The following is a 15,995-nucleotide window of genomic DNA, read 5'->3' on the forward strand; positions in this document are numbered from 1 at the left end:
GTTTCCTGAATTCCACATTTCCCTTCTTGTACTTTCAGGTGTATCGTGTTTGTGGAACTAAAATTCACAGATTTCCAAAATCTGAAACGGAATGTCTTGCTTGGATCAAAGCTTGTGCACGACCGCATTTGCAGCTCAACTGTCGTAGGATCAATAAGAACAAAGGAGTGTCTGCTGGCGTAAATATTATTGCTTTGCTTTCTTTGTGTTTAGTGAATGAAAAAAAGAAAGTCAATAATAAACACATCCATTATGAAAACCTTATAGCCAAGTACAGCATAATGGCAGTACAGATACAACTTTTACATCCTGAAGCCTGTCTGTTACAGCTTTACGTTAGCTGTACAGATCAATATGCAATGTGTACCGTATCTGACGTACATTAAAGATTTTATTTCACCTGAAAAGGCTTTTTACTAAACTGTAATTGTGTTAGCCACGCTAGCTTTTACTAAACTGTAATCGGGTTAGCCACGCTGGCTTTTACTAAACTGTAATCGTGTTAGCCATGCTAGCACCGAGTACCGTGTATAAGTCCTAGGCACAGTCGAACCCTCTAAACCAGTGGTCCCCAACCTTTTTATTACCGCGGACCGGTCAAGACTTGGAAATTTTGCTGCGGCCCGGGTGGGGAGGGGGGGGCGTGAACCGTCAGATAAGGCTTCTGCATATACCCAATTTGGTTGTCTTGGCCCTTTTATCGCAGCTGTGGGGTTTTCCCTGATTAGGAACGGAATACAGCCTGAATGTGACAGGTAGCCAATCAGAAAGCACGGTGACGTAAGAACAGAGGGGAATCCCAAACAGCTCTCGCGCAACTGAGAGTCCGGTGGATATCGGAGATGATATGTGGAAATGGTCATTATTATATATGTTTATGTTTATTAAGTTAAAAATGTTAACTATGAAAAAACAGTCATCTCCAAATCATAGTACAGCAAATAGAGCGACTGCTCCCGTCGCCTTTTATCCACCGCCTTTTCTTTTTGTTACGTCTTTTATTTCTTAAAATGACTCCACAAACTGTCAGTATTGCTTCTACATTGTCATCCGTGTTTACTTATTCTAAATTCCCGCTATGTTGGGGGTTTTGCTGGATTATCCCCTGGAATCGGGATGTTCGTGACTGGAATCGGTTCGTGTTGCTCCTGCCTTGGACACACGAACCGATCGAACCTGTTGGACTTTTATCAGTTCTGTGGTCACAGAGATTTGGAGAATCGGCCGACAATTCTTAAATCTTTCCGTCTAAACCAGACTTAAGACTCACAAGCTCTACTCATCTCCTCTCGACCACTGCCTAAACCCTCTCTGACTCTGGTCGCTATGGTAACGTTTACATATCTCTTCAAAATAAGATACAGATGCACCACAAAAACGAACATTTTACTTTCGTGAAAATTTTAACTCACGATAATGACTAACGGGAGCCCTGAGCTTGTTTCTCTGCAACGACACGGTCCCATCTGGGAGTGATGGGAGACAATAGCACCCGAAGTGTTGCTTATATCCACAGCCTGCTTGGTCTCTACGTGGTGAAGCAGCTTGAAGCTTCATTGCCTCATTAGCAGCCGGTCGCCGCATGTTACGCAGAGCGGCTTGTAATGTGGGACTCACCTACAGGTCCAGGATGAATCCATTCTCCTGTCTCTTCTCTGGGCCTTTTCCCCTTTGCAAAGAAACTTTCCAAAGACGTCTGATCTGCTTCTTACTCATTTTTCTGCTTGTGGGCTCAATGTGGGCGCGCAAATAACCGAGAGAATCCGGTTAAAGAATTTTCAAAATAAAAGATCCTCCAGACTCAAATAATACATAAAACAGAAATATTTAATTATTTCTTGCGCGGCCCGGTGCCAATTGGTCCACGGACCGGTACCGGTCCACGGACCGGGGGTTGGGGATCACTGCTCTAAACCATGAATGTCCGACTTACCCAGCCTTGCAAGAACAATAAGCATCAGTGATCTTGTCCACAGCTATATTTATGCTGAGGGTGTGAGGATCTGCTGTTTTCCTCATGGACCCGTAGCATTTCGATGTGACACGCACAATGTTGGAGGCATCGCGTGGCTCAAACACCTTGATGTCGTCCAAAAAAGATGACATGAATTTGTTGGTTACCCTGTCCATTGTCGTGGCTGATATTTTGTGAAAATCCGGCAGAAATGCTACACTAATCGACTCAGAAATACTCTGCAGAGAGTCAGAGCCATAGGAGCTAAGCTGTTAATGTGAGACATGTAGTCACGTGGGACTTTCGAGGGGCGTTTCTGGGCGGAGCTTGGTAAGGTCCATTCTGTGTGTGTGAGAGAGTTTTTTTGTTTTGGTTTTTTTTCATTAGGTGGACGGGAGGAAAGGTGGTTGTTTTTCGTGATAGAGTTCGTTTCTCCTTTGCTCTGTTTTCATCACTGTCTTTATCGACCGGGACTGAGTGCAAATAATGTCGGCGACTATCGAAGAAAATCCCAAAGTTTTCGCACTTACGGAAAAAATCGGGAAAGCGCTATACGTGGCCAAGGTAGTGCTACGACAAAGCTACATACTGAAAAAAGAATTCGTGAGTTTCCGCCTCTCTCTCTCTCTCTCTCTCTCTCTCTCTCTGCCTCTCTCTCTCTCTCTCGCTGGTGTTATAGACATCTAGCTAATGGGTTAACTATCCGTTATAAGACAATTAGCCAACTGTTTCAGGTTAGGAACAAACCTTCATTGGTGTTATAGCTATCTAGCTAATGGGTCAACTATCCGTTATACGACAGTTAGCTAACTGTTTCAGGCCAGGGACAAACCGCATATAACGTCCCGTTATGCATATATGTACACATAACTGTGCGGTTTGTCCCTGTGCTAAAACGGTTAGTTACCTGTCGTACTGCCGTTTTTGGGTTTTACTGCAGACACTGAACATAAGAAAGGTGAACTTGAGGGTGTGAAATGTAATCATGTTAAAAGGCATTATGCTTCATTGTATCCATGTTCTCCCTGCTAAATGGATTTTTAGCAATTTTCCTGTATGGGGGGTTCATTCATTACCAGAAAACATTTTAATCGATCAGGTAATACCGTCAGCTGTATTTCCACATTGTGTTTACATATAAGCTAAAATAAAACATTATTTAAAATATAATTATACATATTTTAAAGCAAAAATATACAAAATATATTATTTAAAACAAAACAATTCTTTGTTTTAAATTCAATTTATCATGTAAATAAAGACAATAGCCGTGTTCAAATTCAGGGGCTGCCTGCGTCCTTCCTAACCAGCCTGGTTACATCATAGCACCGCGACAAGGCCTGTCCGAATTTGAAGGCTCCAACAAATGCGTCCTTCTTTCCCCCAAATTTGAATGATGGGTCCGGTGTATCCTTCATGGCACACCATATCCCATAATTAATTTTTACAATGTTTTTAGGAGGGAGAATGTAGCTCTGTGATGGCGCGTTCACACTGAACACGTTTCGCGCATCAAAAACGCGTAAGATAATTCAAGTTTGAATCGTTGGACACTTTTGAAGTCATTTTTTTACTCTAGACGCGTCAAAATCGCTATAGGTGAGCGCTAAGAGGAACCGTTGTTTTCTGTTTCCAGTCTGTTTTTACTATGGCCGATGAAATTGAGAAAGTGGCACCAAAATATCATGTAGTGAAATATTCTGCAATCATGACAGAGGCTTAGATGTCTTTGGTAAGCATTTATGTTCAGTTTCTATTGAACAAACAATTGTGACAGCTGATGACGGCACGATGCGCGTTGAAGCCTCTGCTGCCGTTTTCCTTCTCTCCCTGTTACTTTGAACAATGGCGGATGAAATATTGAGAGCGTTTATGTTTTATTTACTGAAATCAATAGAAAGTGGCTACTGGGCGCGTGTTTGAATTTACCAGATAATTCAGAGGTTTTGTGAGTTTCACAAGCTGGCTATAGGCGCTGACGAGGGTCGCACTCAGCGCTGTTTTCGTCTCCTTCGAGCCCAGTTTGATGACCTGGGGTCTCATGTACAAAATGTGCATATGCACAAGAAAAGTGCGGCGCCATAGTTTAAGCACAAGTCAGCATGTGTAAAAATGAACATGGCGTGAAACTTTCACCCTAAATATATAGTAATAGTAATTATTATGTATTTTAAAAAGTGCTTTCAGGGCACATAAGATCACCTCACAAAAAATAAAAAGAATAAATTATAAAGAAATTATTCCAAATAGAAAAAAAGAAAATAAAGAGATGCAATTTCAAATGCCTGAGATTTGTCCCGGGATTTTAATAAAGACAGCATGACAGCAATCGTTTGTGGTGAGTGGGAAATGTGGAAGCTCCCGGTGATCACTCTGGGCAATCTAAACACTAATAAACCTGCATCAACATTTCCCAGCAGATCAATATGATCTCCGGTCAAATGCTCCCTCCGAATCCTTCTATTGGCGATGTTTTCCATCAGAGCCAAAATGTTCCACATTTACGCAGCACATCTTTGTGCAGCTACTGTATATGTGTGATTGTTTACACGCCTTAATCACCTTACAAATAATCAAACCCGACCTGTTCAGATTTAATCTGTTGATCTAATCCTGTTTCTTTTTCAGTCAGAATGAAATTACCCCACAGATGCATTTCATGCGCTTCAGCGCACATACCAATGCGTTACATCTTTATGTGACAAAACTGAGGAAATTTACTATTTACATTTGAGTGAGGTTTTCATATCCTTTTATTTATTTTGTGTGTGTTATGGTATTGTGTTATTGCTTACGTTTAAAGAGTAAAATATTAAAATCATACAAAAACACATCAGGTTTGATGCTTCTCGGTATAAATAGCACTGAATAGTCACACTTCAGTGTGTCTAGGTGAGTTTTATCGCCTTCTAGTTTGTCATGGTCCACAGAAAATGTTTGCGTGACTGCCGCAAATATTCACGGCAGGTAAAAAGTTTGCATATATTTATGCAAACTAACGCTGCGTCCATTTTTTTACATGCCAACTTGTGCGTATAATATGGCTCCGCACATTTTTTGTGCGTACGGACGCTTTGTACATGAGGCCCCAAATATTTCAACTCCAACGTTGGACGCTTTGGAGGCTCGTCAAACACTCATAACGCTCGAAATGCTTCAATCGCGCCACGACGCACCCTCAAACAGGGGCGGATCTACTGGGGTGGCACTTGCCACCCCAAATGAGAGCCTTGCCACCCCATAAATATTTTTCTACATCCGCCCCTGTCCTCAAAGTGCGTCTGCATATATTTTGAGCCTGACGCTCAAATCGCGTTTGGTGTAAATGCACCATAAGTCTCAAATATTTGCTCTGTTCATCAATACATCACATAATTGCAATATTGCTCCGATATTTTCGGAGCAGTCTGCTCCCGCTGCATTACCAGCCAGAGCTCCCTTCGCCAGCTGTAAGCTGGTCAGGCGCTCCCGGTTCGGTTACCGGGAGAGAACGCCTGACTCGCGCCACATTGTTTTAAAAACGCCCGCTTTCCCGGAAACTAGCTTTCCCCAATGAGTGGAAGCTAAACATCAATATTATTTAGTCGATCTAGCAGTATAATTAATGCTTGGTTTGCTCATAATGGTTTGTCATAACGGCTCATAACGGTTTGACTGATTAAAGTTAAGCCTTAAAACATAGCAGTTTTTTTTTCTTGTAATGTCTTTTCTGAGAGCTGGAGAGTATTCAGTTCGTAAATGAACAATTTGCTTATATTTATCAATTATAGAAATGTGCTGTACATGTTTGAACATCTTAGAATCAAACTAACAGATTTCTTTTTGGGAAACAGCCTTTACTACAAAGGTGAAGAATGATACACAAGTCAGGAGTAGTACATGGCTAAAAAACAAACTTCAGCTCAGTTTTTTTCCTTTGCTGCTCTCTGCTTCACACTGTTACGGTTGCTAGACAACATGAGTTATGCTATTCACAGCTTTTCTCATCCAGTCGTAGTTTATTCATGGCCTTTGAAAGACCCATACCTATGTACCTATGTAGTAGATTGGGTTCTTCGTAGGATGCAGACCCTGAATTTGGACACGGCTAATGTCTGCTTTGTTTTTGTTTTTTCGTAGATTAGATTGCACGCAGATGTGCATGATAGTGTGGATCACCCTTCCCTGGTGCCTATGGATTTGTCTGTGCGAACCGTTGCCACTGAAGATAATGTTGAGGAACATCTGAAAAAGCTGCACACGGCTATGCGACACTGTCTCGGGCTGCTCATCTGTTACATCGAGAAGGATGAGCATGACCGTGGCAAGAAGACAGATTTAATTGGACTGAGCAGATCCTTTGTCCGAGTACAGTTGCAGCAATTGATCAATGACACCAAAGACTTGATGGGCGATGAGCCACATCTGGAGACGGCTCCACATACACATGAGCAATGTACTGCGGTAAAGTATAAACAGTACAATCCTAATTGGGATTCAATCCACTTGCCACCCAGGTGAAAAAAAGTATACTTTAGTATACTTCAAACATACTTAAATTTGTGAAAGTACACTTTAAGTATACTAAGTATTAAGTGTACTACCTATAAGTAAATCTGAAGTATACAAAAAATACACTTGTACCAATTTAGAAATTAGAACTTTAAACACACTTAAACATAATTGTACCAAAATACACTTTTAAGATATTAAATAAAAGTATACTTTAAGTGAATAAAATATGAATGAATATGTATGAATTTTTAAGTGCCTTAATAATCTTTTACTATTTATTAAAATTGCATACAATAAAAAAATGATAATCATGATGTCATTTTTAAGAAAGTACCCAATCAATTTTCAGACGTGTGATGTAAAACCTTATAATCATTAGCTCCAGTTCACACTCCAGACCAGATGGTGGCGGTATTGCACACTTTCATTTATTTAAAAAATGTTCCTGTCTCAGAAGAGGCTCTGACTCCACCAGATCAACAACATGAAGCTCTGAAGATGAACCTTCACATCGTCTTCATGATGTAAGTTTGTTTTTTCAATGAGGAGCTAGCTACATTTTCAACAACAAAAACTGCTGTGTTACCAACACTAAGTGCTTAACAAACATGATTTGATTTAAAGATAACTGGAAAGAATTTTTCCCCTTGTTAATCTAACATTTATCTTTCATACATTTTATTTGTTGTTGACTTTCAGGGCCCTGTGATGGACTGGTGACCTGTCCAGGGTGAACCCCGCCTCTCATCTGATGGCTGCATACACAACGTCTTAAAATTGTAAGTATTATTTTTTTTATTTGCCATTTTTCTGTTCTCTTTAAATACAAATACTTTCTCTGTTTAATTGCTCTATTGTTCTTTTTTGTAGGTTTCTGTAAGGAGCAGTGAACGGGAATGTTCTGTCGTTGATCCTCACTTTCATGTTTTATTGTCACACTTAAATTTTCATGTTCATGTGTTCACTTTTTACCTGAAAACTTATAATTTGTGTTAAGTTTAGAATGTTTTGATTAAAATTAGACAGTTTTAAAATGTCGGTAATAAAACAAAATATTTCAATTACCTTGGGCATCTTGTGTAATTAATCTTTCCATGTAATTTTAGCCTAAAACAATGTAAGTACTGTAGTGTAGTTATGCATGTCATTTACAAAATAGGTACGTAGGAATAGACTTTCACGAGTAATTAAAATTGTAGTTTATTATCAATAGCTGGAAATCAAAAATAAAAAGTAAGTGTAAATTAAATACATTACTAATATATTAATAGTATATTTAAAATATATTTGAAGTATATTAAATATATATTTTTAATATAATTCTGAGACAGAATTATTACACTCAAAATATAATTATATCAAAATATAATAAAGCTCTGAAATATGATATTTAAAAAGTATACTTTAAGTACACTAAGTACACTTGAAGTTGTTCCAAAAAAGTATGCATAGTATACTAAAATATACTATTAGTTGTAATTTAATACTATTTAAATACTACCAAAGTATACTAAGCACAAAATTAGTTTTGTGCTTTAACTGTAATAGTACAGTTAAAGTACATCGATAAAAGTATGTTAAAATTTAGTATACTAAAGTATACTTTTTTTCACCTGGGCAGATGTTCCTCTAAATTCAATCAAACTCAGTTTTAGATTGTCACTTGTCACCCACATTACATGAGCTCAGAGGTAAATCCACCCATCTCTGCTCATTTCAGATTCACTTCACAGTCATGTGTTTGTTTGTTGGTATAAAATCCCCCCAAAATACATAGATGTTTATGGTTTTAAGCAGATAAAAATGTGAACAAAAGGCCCTGAATCTCATCCATTCATCCATTTTATAACACCCTTGTCCCTTAGTGGGTTGGCAGTGCTGGTGCCTATCTCCAGCTAGAGGCGGGTCACCCTGGAGAGGTCGCCAGTCTGTCGCAAACTGAATCTCTATCAGTATAAAATCCAAACCCCTAAAAACGAGCTTTTATGTGCAGAGATCTTTGAGTTATTTTGACACTGTCCCTTTATATTTTTTGTTTTGAAACAAATGGTATAGATTTATGGAGCAGATGACTGGGTCCATTTCTTCATCAGGGATCTTAAGCATATCTAAAATTGAAATTAACCAGCGTACCCCAAGCTTGCTGCTTTCCTTCACCAGTGAAACCAAGTGTGACTGAAATCAGGTCACAGACAGACTCCACCAGGATCCATCCTAGTTAGGCCTGAGCAGCGAAGCCTATTATTCTGTCAAAAGACCCAGCATTTGGAGCCTTTAACATACTCATAACTCACCAAACTTCAACCAAAACTGTTCCCCAACTAAAATTTTTGGATTCCAGTGGAATCGCAAGTGGGCGTTTCCAAACTGCCCCCATGTTTCTGTGTGTCTCGGTGAGTTTCGGCGCCTTCCAGCTTGTCATTGTCCACAGGAAATGTCTGTGTGACTGCCGCACGTTTTCATGGCAGGTAACAAGTTTGCGTATATTTTTATGCAAACATTCACGGAAATTAATTTTTATACATTTATACACTTGTGTGTATAATATGGCGCCACACATTATTTGTGCTTATGCACATGAGGCCCCATGAAATTTACAACAGAATGGCTGACAAACAAGACCTCTGTTAAGAGTTATGATCGCTAACCTTAATGAATCTACCATGATCTCAGACTGAAAGTTATACAGAAAGTCTTCAAGTTACTGCTGCTGACAAAGGTTTTACAAGCTGTTAAATCATAGGATTTTACTTAATTTATGAATAAAAATCTTTTCCAATTTGTCTCTTCACTGATTAATAATAATCATATTAAATTCACTGTAAGCATTATATTCTGATGTGATTTGATAAAAAAAAAAAACGTGACATCTTCACAGCTGAATCTACAGTGTGTTGATATAACCCACAGCTTATGTTATCCGAATTCACAACAGGATGATATTTAGTATTTTTTTAAATCTCCCAAACACAGAATGATTCCCGTGCACCGTCTCTCCCTACTGACATGTGATGCTCTGTTTTTCTCCTCTGTCTAGGAAGAACGTGCTCAAATGTCCCCCTTTGACTTTTTAATTTTCACCTATCGCATTCTGGATGAGCTCCCCATGTGGATCCAGCTTGTTATAAGGAACCTGATTGTTTTCCGCCACAAGCAGGAGAAGGTTGAAATTAATGCAATCACTCAATAATAAACAAACCCGTGCAGTACTACCAGCCACCTTCTTCTTCAAATTATTCCTATTTTGTGAGGGTTTGGTTTTGTTGTGTCAGCTTAGTTCCTGTGTTGTCTCGTCTGCCCCTGATTGCTCCCAGCTGTGTCTTGTTCCTTGATTATCCCTTGTGTCTTTAATCCCACCTGTGCCCACGGGCGCAGGTGTACTTCTGTATAACGGAAATGTTAGGACAATTCCAAGCGCCCCTGAACCGACTGGCCCCTCCCACAAAAAAATACTTTTTTTTTCTTGTAGAAATAGAAAAAAGATTGGGGGCCCTGTTAATTACAAAATTAATTATATAATGTTTTTAAAATTGTTTTAGCGGTAAAAATTAAATGTTACCACCAAAGAGCACACATTTCATCCAGACTGGTGGGGAGAGACATTTCAATAAGCTAAAACTAATAAAAGAATTTAAGCAACCTATGTGCGAGACATTTCAATAAGCTAAAACTAATAAAAGAATTTAAGCAACCTATGTGCATGCAGTATGTGGACTGTTGCATGTAAAATTCACTAGTGAATATTGTGCTTGTATCAGAATTGGACCAACGAAAGCAAGGCAGTTGCAAGCCTTTAAAATTGTGACACTTTTGATGGGTCAGATAGACTCGAGACATTATAACACCAGCTGCAAAGAGGGTTCACAAATTTAATTTTTTGTCATGGGGCCCAAGACTCCTGGCGGCGCCTCTGCTGCCAATAGTTCTGGCTTCTGGTGAAGACTGTGAGCCTTCAGTCTTCAACATGTAGCAGATGTAATGCTCAGGATTGGTCACCTCCTCCAGGTCCAACGTTTTAGCTGCACAGTCTGCAACATTCTCCTCCGTCTACTAAGTGGACGTTTTTAGTTAATTTATTGGAACAAATTTGAATCTAATACACTATTAATCAACAATTGATCATAATTAGTTAATTAATTAATTGTTCGCATCCCCAACCTGAAGTTATGGATTATGTTTAATTTTCTAGGATCCGTCTACAAACTTTACAACCCAAAAAGCTGTTTTCAGCCACAAATGCTACATAATATTTAGTGAAAAGAGCGCGTAAGCATTCTTAATGAATATCTTCAATAGTCACTTTTAAAAGAATGGCCATTTAACTTTTGTTACTAGGTTTTAAAACAAAGAAAAAACATAAACATTTACAGAAAGAGGATTGATTCATCTTGTTTTATGGTATTTTGATGTTTGCAGAAAATTATTTTGAACGAAATTAACAAATATTACTGTTATTTCCATCATATTGTTGTGGAAAATTTAATGCAAGATTTATTCCATGCAAAACAACAAAAAACCTCGAAAACTGCTAAAATCTGCTTTTGTATTTCCATGTTTAAGAGACATTGTTGGTTCTGCACTTTTAGGCCCAATTTATTGATGTTTATGAAACTGCTGTTCCTAATCACTGCTCTGTGACCCTATTTGTAGTTTTCCAGCTGCACTGCTGGAAAACTTTAGAGAATTGTAAAATCTGCACTGCAGATTGTTGGATTTCTACATTACTCCCCGGATGCTCCTCTAAAGTAAAACATGTTGAAAGACTACTCTCGCCCTCTTTTAGTGTGCAGAAATGTGTTTTACATAAAATACTTAACTTCTGTATGTCTGGTTTCCCCCCATACTTATTCTGTTCTAATCTGAATCATGTAAGCGTCACAAAATAAGCAAAAACAGAAGAAATGTGTTAGCAGGTAAATACTTTTCAACTGTTTTAATTATCGCTGGAGTCCTGGAATTCAAAATGTTACAAAATTATTTTAGTATGTGTGAACCAGGAAACGTTTAAATGTATTTACACCATATGGCCAGTAGGGGGAGCTAGAGGCCCAGTTAATTTCTTACCTTTGGTAGAATCTGTTTCAGTGAGCATTGACGAAAATAAACTTTTCATATAAGAAAATGTTTAATACACCTTTAAAGAAAGAAAGACATGTTTCATTAAGAAGGGAAATATGAGAGTTATCAGATTTCCAAGAAGATAAATTGTATTTATGACAATTGTGTATATTATCATTTTGAATAAACAGCCTAAAGTAAAGAATACATTATTTTATTTAGAATTTGTGAATCCATATTAAACAGATGAAAACATTTTAAAATAATTTATCCAACTAGAATTAGTCTTCAGTTTTTTCATTGTTAGATTGAATTATGTAGGTTACATGCTTTCCATGTGTAAGTTCTGTAAAATTATAATATATTTATTAATTAAATTATTTAAAAACCTGAAATCTATATATTCCTTCCTCTGAATCTTTAAAATGCATGCCAGCACGTGCAGACATAAGTAAAGTAATTTAGAGATTAAAATAAAGCTGAAATTAATCCACAACAAAAAAAGAAACAAGTAATGAAACAAACTTCCACCATAGGAAAATATTTTAACTTAATATATTTTTGTGCTGAAAGCAAAAATAAGTCTGGAAAACATAAATCTTTTAGGTTTCATTAATTCCCTGCAGGAGCAATGCTTCAGTCTAATGTTTTTGTTGCATTTTTTGCTGCTTTTATCCGTTAGTTAATGCATAAACTTCAGTCTAAGTGTTCATAACTGGATCCTAGAAGATGGATTTAAATTGTTTTGCTTCCTAACGTCCGTGAAAAAGAGCAAACAAACCCACAGTAAGCTGAAATAAAATGATCTGCCGGGAAAACGTGAGGATCAGTGAACCACATCAACACACAAAACCCCCACATCATTCCCATCCACGTTCCAGCACCCTGCACCGGCCGGTTACCATGGAAACAGGCTCAGTATCCACCTCCTCCGCCGTTATTCCCTCACTTCCTGATTGTCTTCGAATCCCCACATCTGTCCATCCCCCTCTCCGTCTTCCATCACCGTCCTCCTCTGCTCCCCCACAACCTAAAAACATGTTTGAGGAACATTTCCCTACAATCACCATGAAGGGGAGCAGATTGAGGTGGTGTTTATGTGTTGAAAATATGTTGTTTTTTTATTTCTGACTATGCAAAACAAGCCCCGTCCTCCTTACGCTGCAGGCTGGTCTAAAATTCATCTCATAATTTATGTATATGTGGAGGGAATACAAATGAGTAATGTTGCTGCATTACAGAGCAGGTTAAAATGCCAACAGAAATCACTAAATGAAGATTTTCTCTGCTTTTTCAATCTTAAATAATAAATAATATACAATACCAACATCTAAAATAAATGTTCCCATTTCAATGAAGGACAACATTTCAGTTAAAATCCAAATTGTCAACTTGGCCAAAATTGTGAGCTCAAAAGATAATTTTTGGCCCTTGAACTGATACAATACACTTCGGTAAAATCTACTGAAGTGCATTGCATTCAAAAAAATAAAAAACATAGGCACCTTTTCTCATGATTACGAGAGCTGGATTTTTAAATTAAGATAAACATATCTGGTCATTACAAGAAAAATCTCGTAATTGCAATAAAATATGTCATAATTACAGTAAAAGATTTTTTGTAATTATGGGGTAGAATGTCAAAATTCTCGTAATTATGAGAAAAAAACTCATAATTATGAGATAAGATGTCATAACGAGATAAGTATCTCATAATTATGACATTTTGTCTCAATATTATGAGACACAATTCTTGTAATTCTGAGGGGAAAAAATCACAATTACAATATGAATGGAGAGGTGCCACAAATTGTTTTAATTAAACAAAGTTTAAAGGAATTCATCTTGATTATTATTTTGGGCTCAATTGAAGAAAACTGGAAAAATATTTACTCTGCTCTCAGCAGTAAAACCAGGATATAGGTCAGTCTTCATTTGAAAAAACAATGTATTTAGTCGAGATTTAATTCTGCAAGTAAATGCAGATCTGGGTCCACCAATGGGTGCAATTAGACGATTTATACTTTAGAGTGCAAATCAATTGTGTCCAATTTACCATGACAGTAAACGGAAACCAGAAAGTTTGGAAAAAACAATTGCTTTCCTTTGCATCTGACATTTTGTAAGTATATTTTAATTTATAAGTCATAGTTTTGTCCTTGTTTAATCTTGAATTGTGGTCAGGGGGCCACACAAAATCAGTCCAGGGGCCTCAAATGACCCCCGAACCCTACATTGAGCACCCTGGACTTAAATAATTTTAGCTTCAGCTACATTTGGAGCTTTGAAAATGTGTTCAATCTAAGAAACTGGGTCAACAATGCAGACATATTGATGAAAGCCCAGAGAGCAGGAGGAACATTAGGCTAGCAGACTTAAAACTCCCAAAAACGTGCACTGCATCTTTTCTATCCTTTTTAAATCAATTTTCCTTGACACAAGTCAAGATAGCCAGGAACTAGGAGTGCAAGAACATCAACATTTCTGCTCTATTTTAAAAAAAATCTTAGGCTTGGATGATACGTCAGAAATTAGAAACAAAAGTGTTCCTTTCACTACGACTAAACGCTGCTAAACTCCTGATGGAGGCTGAGCTGCAACCAGATCTGCTGCATTAATAAAACAGTAACGATTAGTCCGCCTGACCCCGCTTGGTTTGTTCGCCTTTCACTGAAAAACCCATTGAACCCGTCCACCTCAGATAGGAAGAAACGATTAATCATATTAATCATGATTAATCAATTCATGATTATTATTTTTTTCCAACTAATTTAGTAATAAAATAATCGTTTACTGAAGTAGAAAAACTTAAGAAAGGCCTTTTAGGGGAAAAAAACAACATATTTAGGGGAAAAAAACAACATATTTAGTGCAGTAATTAAGCCATAACTGTACAAAATAAATTACAGTTTGATCTTCTTTCCTTGAAATTCATAAGTTTTCATCTTGAAGTCTATTCCTGTAAAAAAAAACATATGTATATAATACATTAGACACATTTTTGTGAGTATATTTGAGTCACTACACAAAGAAAGATGATGGATTGAAGTAGGGCTGAAATGATTAATCGCGATTAATTGATTACTGAAATAATACTCAACTAATTTAGTCACTGATTAATTGTCAACTTGAGTATAAAGACACAAAAACAGGCGATTTGGTAGCAAAAATAACATTTAATAAAGTAGCAATTAAGCCAAAACTGTACAGTATATACATTTAAGATAAAAACGCCTTTGTCTGTTAATATGTTTTAGCTGAAACTCCTAATTGGTACAGCTTCAGGTGCAGATTAGAATGTTATGGTCCATCCATCCATCCATTTTCTTGCACCCTTGTCCCTTAATGGGGTTGGGAGGGGTGCTGGTGCCCACCGCCAGCTAACGTTTCGGGCGATAGGCGGGGTCACCCTGGACAGGTCGCCAGTCTGTCGCAGGGCAACACAGAGACGCACAGGACAAACAACCATGCACACACACACTCACACCTAGGGGCAATTTGGAGAGGCCAATTAACCTGACAGTCTTGTTTTTGGACTGTGGGAGGAAACCGGAGTACCTGGAGAAAACCCACGTATGCACAGGGAGAACATGCAAACTCCATGCAGAAAGACCGGGGCGGGGAATCAAACCCAGAACCTTCTTGCTGCAAGGCAACAGCTCTACCAATTGCGCCACTGTGCAGAATGTTATGGTATTTTATTTTATTGTATTATTTAAAGAAGACATTGAATAGTGTTTTGCATTTTTAAATGTATTTCTAATGTATGGAGAAGGCTTAAATTTAAAACCTGCATATTTCTTTACCAGATTAAGCAATTAATTGTAAAAAATAATCAATAGATTAATTGATTACTAAAATAGTTGTTAGCTACAGCCCTGCTGTCAGAACAAACCAGCTGGTTATTCTGATCCACGTCACTTCCTGTCAGATTTCCACGTCTAATTAGGTCAATTTAACAGGCAAGCTTTAATTTGCTGCATGAACCACAGAAGCTGCAGGACGCAGAGATAAGAGTCGCATTTTCAGCTGCAGCCAGATCCCCTTGCAGGCTTTTTCCCTGTGAAGAGAAAATGTCTGCTTCATGTCGAGGTTATTGGTTTGGACATGATTCGACTGCACGATGCCAGACGAGAGACTGAGAGGCTGTCCTACTTTAACTTTGCTTATTTCTAATATGTCCAAACTGTTTTAAAGGTCACTAATCCATTTGAATCCATCTATTTGGATTGCTCTAATAAGGGAGAGATCAAATTTGAGTTGTTTCTAATTTGTCTGTCATCTGCAAAAGCCTAAACGTGTCCAAATAAAGAGAAGGTAAATATTTTGTACTCCATGTTTCTACTTAAAATAGCTGCATTAGAGACTTGTTAGTTTAACTGATTAGTGTCCTAATACTTATTTATAGGATACATGTTTTTGAGACTGTTTTTCAGTGGAAATTAAAACCAGAAAAGAAGCGCAGGGTTTCTAACCCAAGCATTCAGGG

At 37.7% G+C, this 15,995-nt stretch overlaps 1 protein-coding gene across 1 annotated transcript; it reads left to right on the forward strand.

The window, feature by feature from the left end:
* The first annotated feature begins 2,293 nt into the window (after window positions 1-2,293).
* On the forward strand, window positions 2,294-9,663 carry LOC145549821 (uncharacterized). Its single transcript, XM_081602764.1, has 3 exons — window positions 2,294-2,557; window positions 6,074-6,397; window positions 9,486-9,663. The coding sequence occupies exons 1-3, from the start codon at window positions 2,441-2,443 to the stop codon at window positions 9,636-9,638; spliced, it is 594 nt and encodes a 197-aa protein (XP_081458890.1). The 5' UTR covers window positions 2,294-2,440; the 3' UTR covers window positions 9,639-9,663.
* Window positions 9,664-15,995: the final 6,332 nt, after the last annotated feature.

The sequence above is a fragment of the Poecilia reticulata genome, chromosome 21 (genome assembly GCF_904066995.2).
Source record: "Poecilia reticulata chromosome 21, P_reticulata-male-v2, whole genome shotgun sequence".
Lineage (NCBI taxonomy): Eukaryota > Metazoa > Chordata > Actinopteri > Cyprinodontiformes > Poeciliidae > Poecilia > Poecilia reticulata.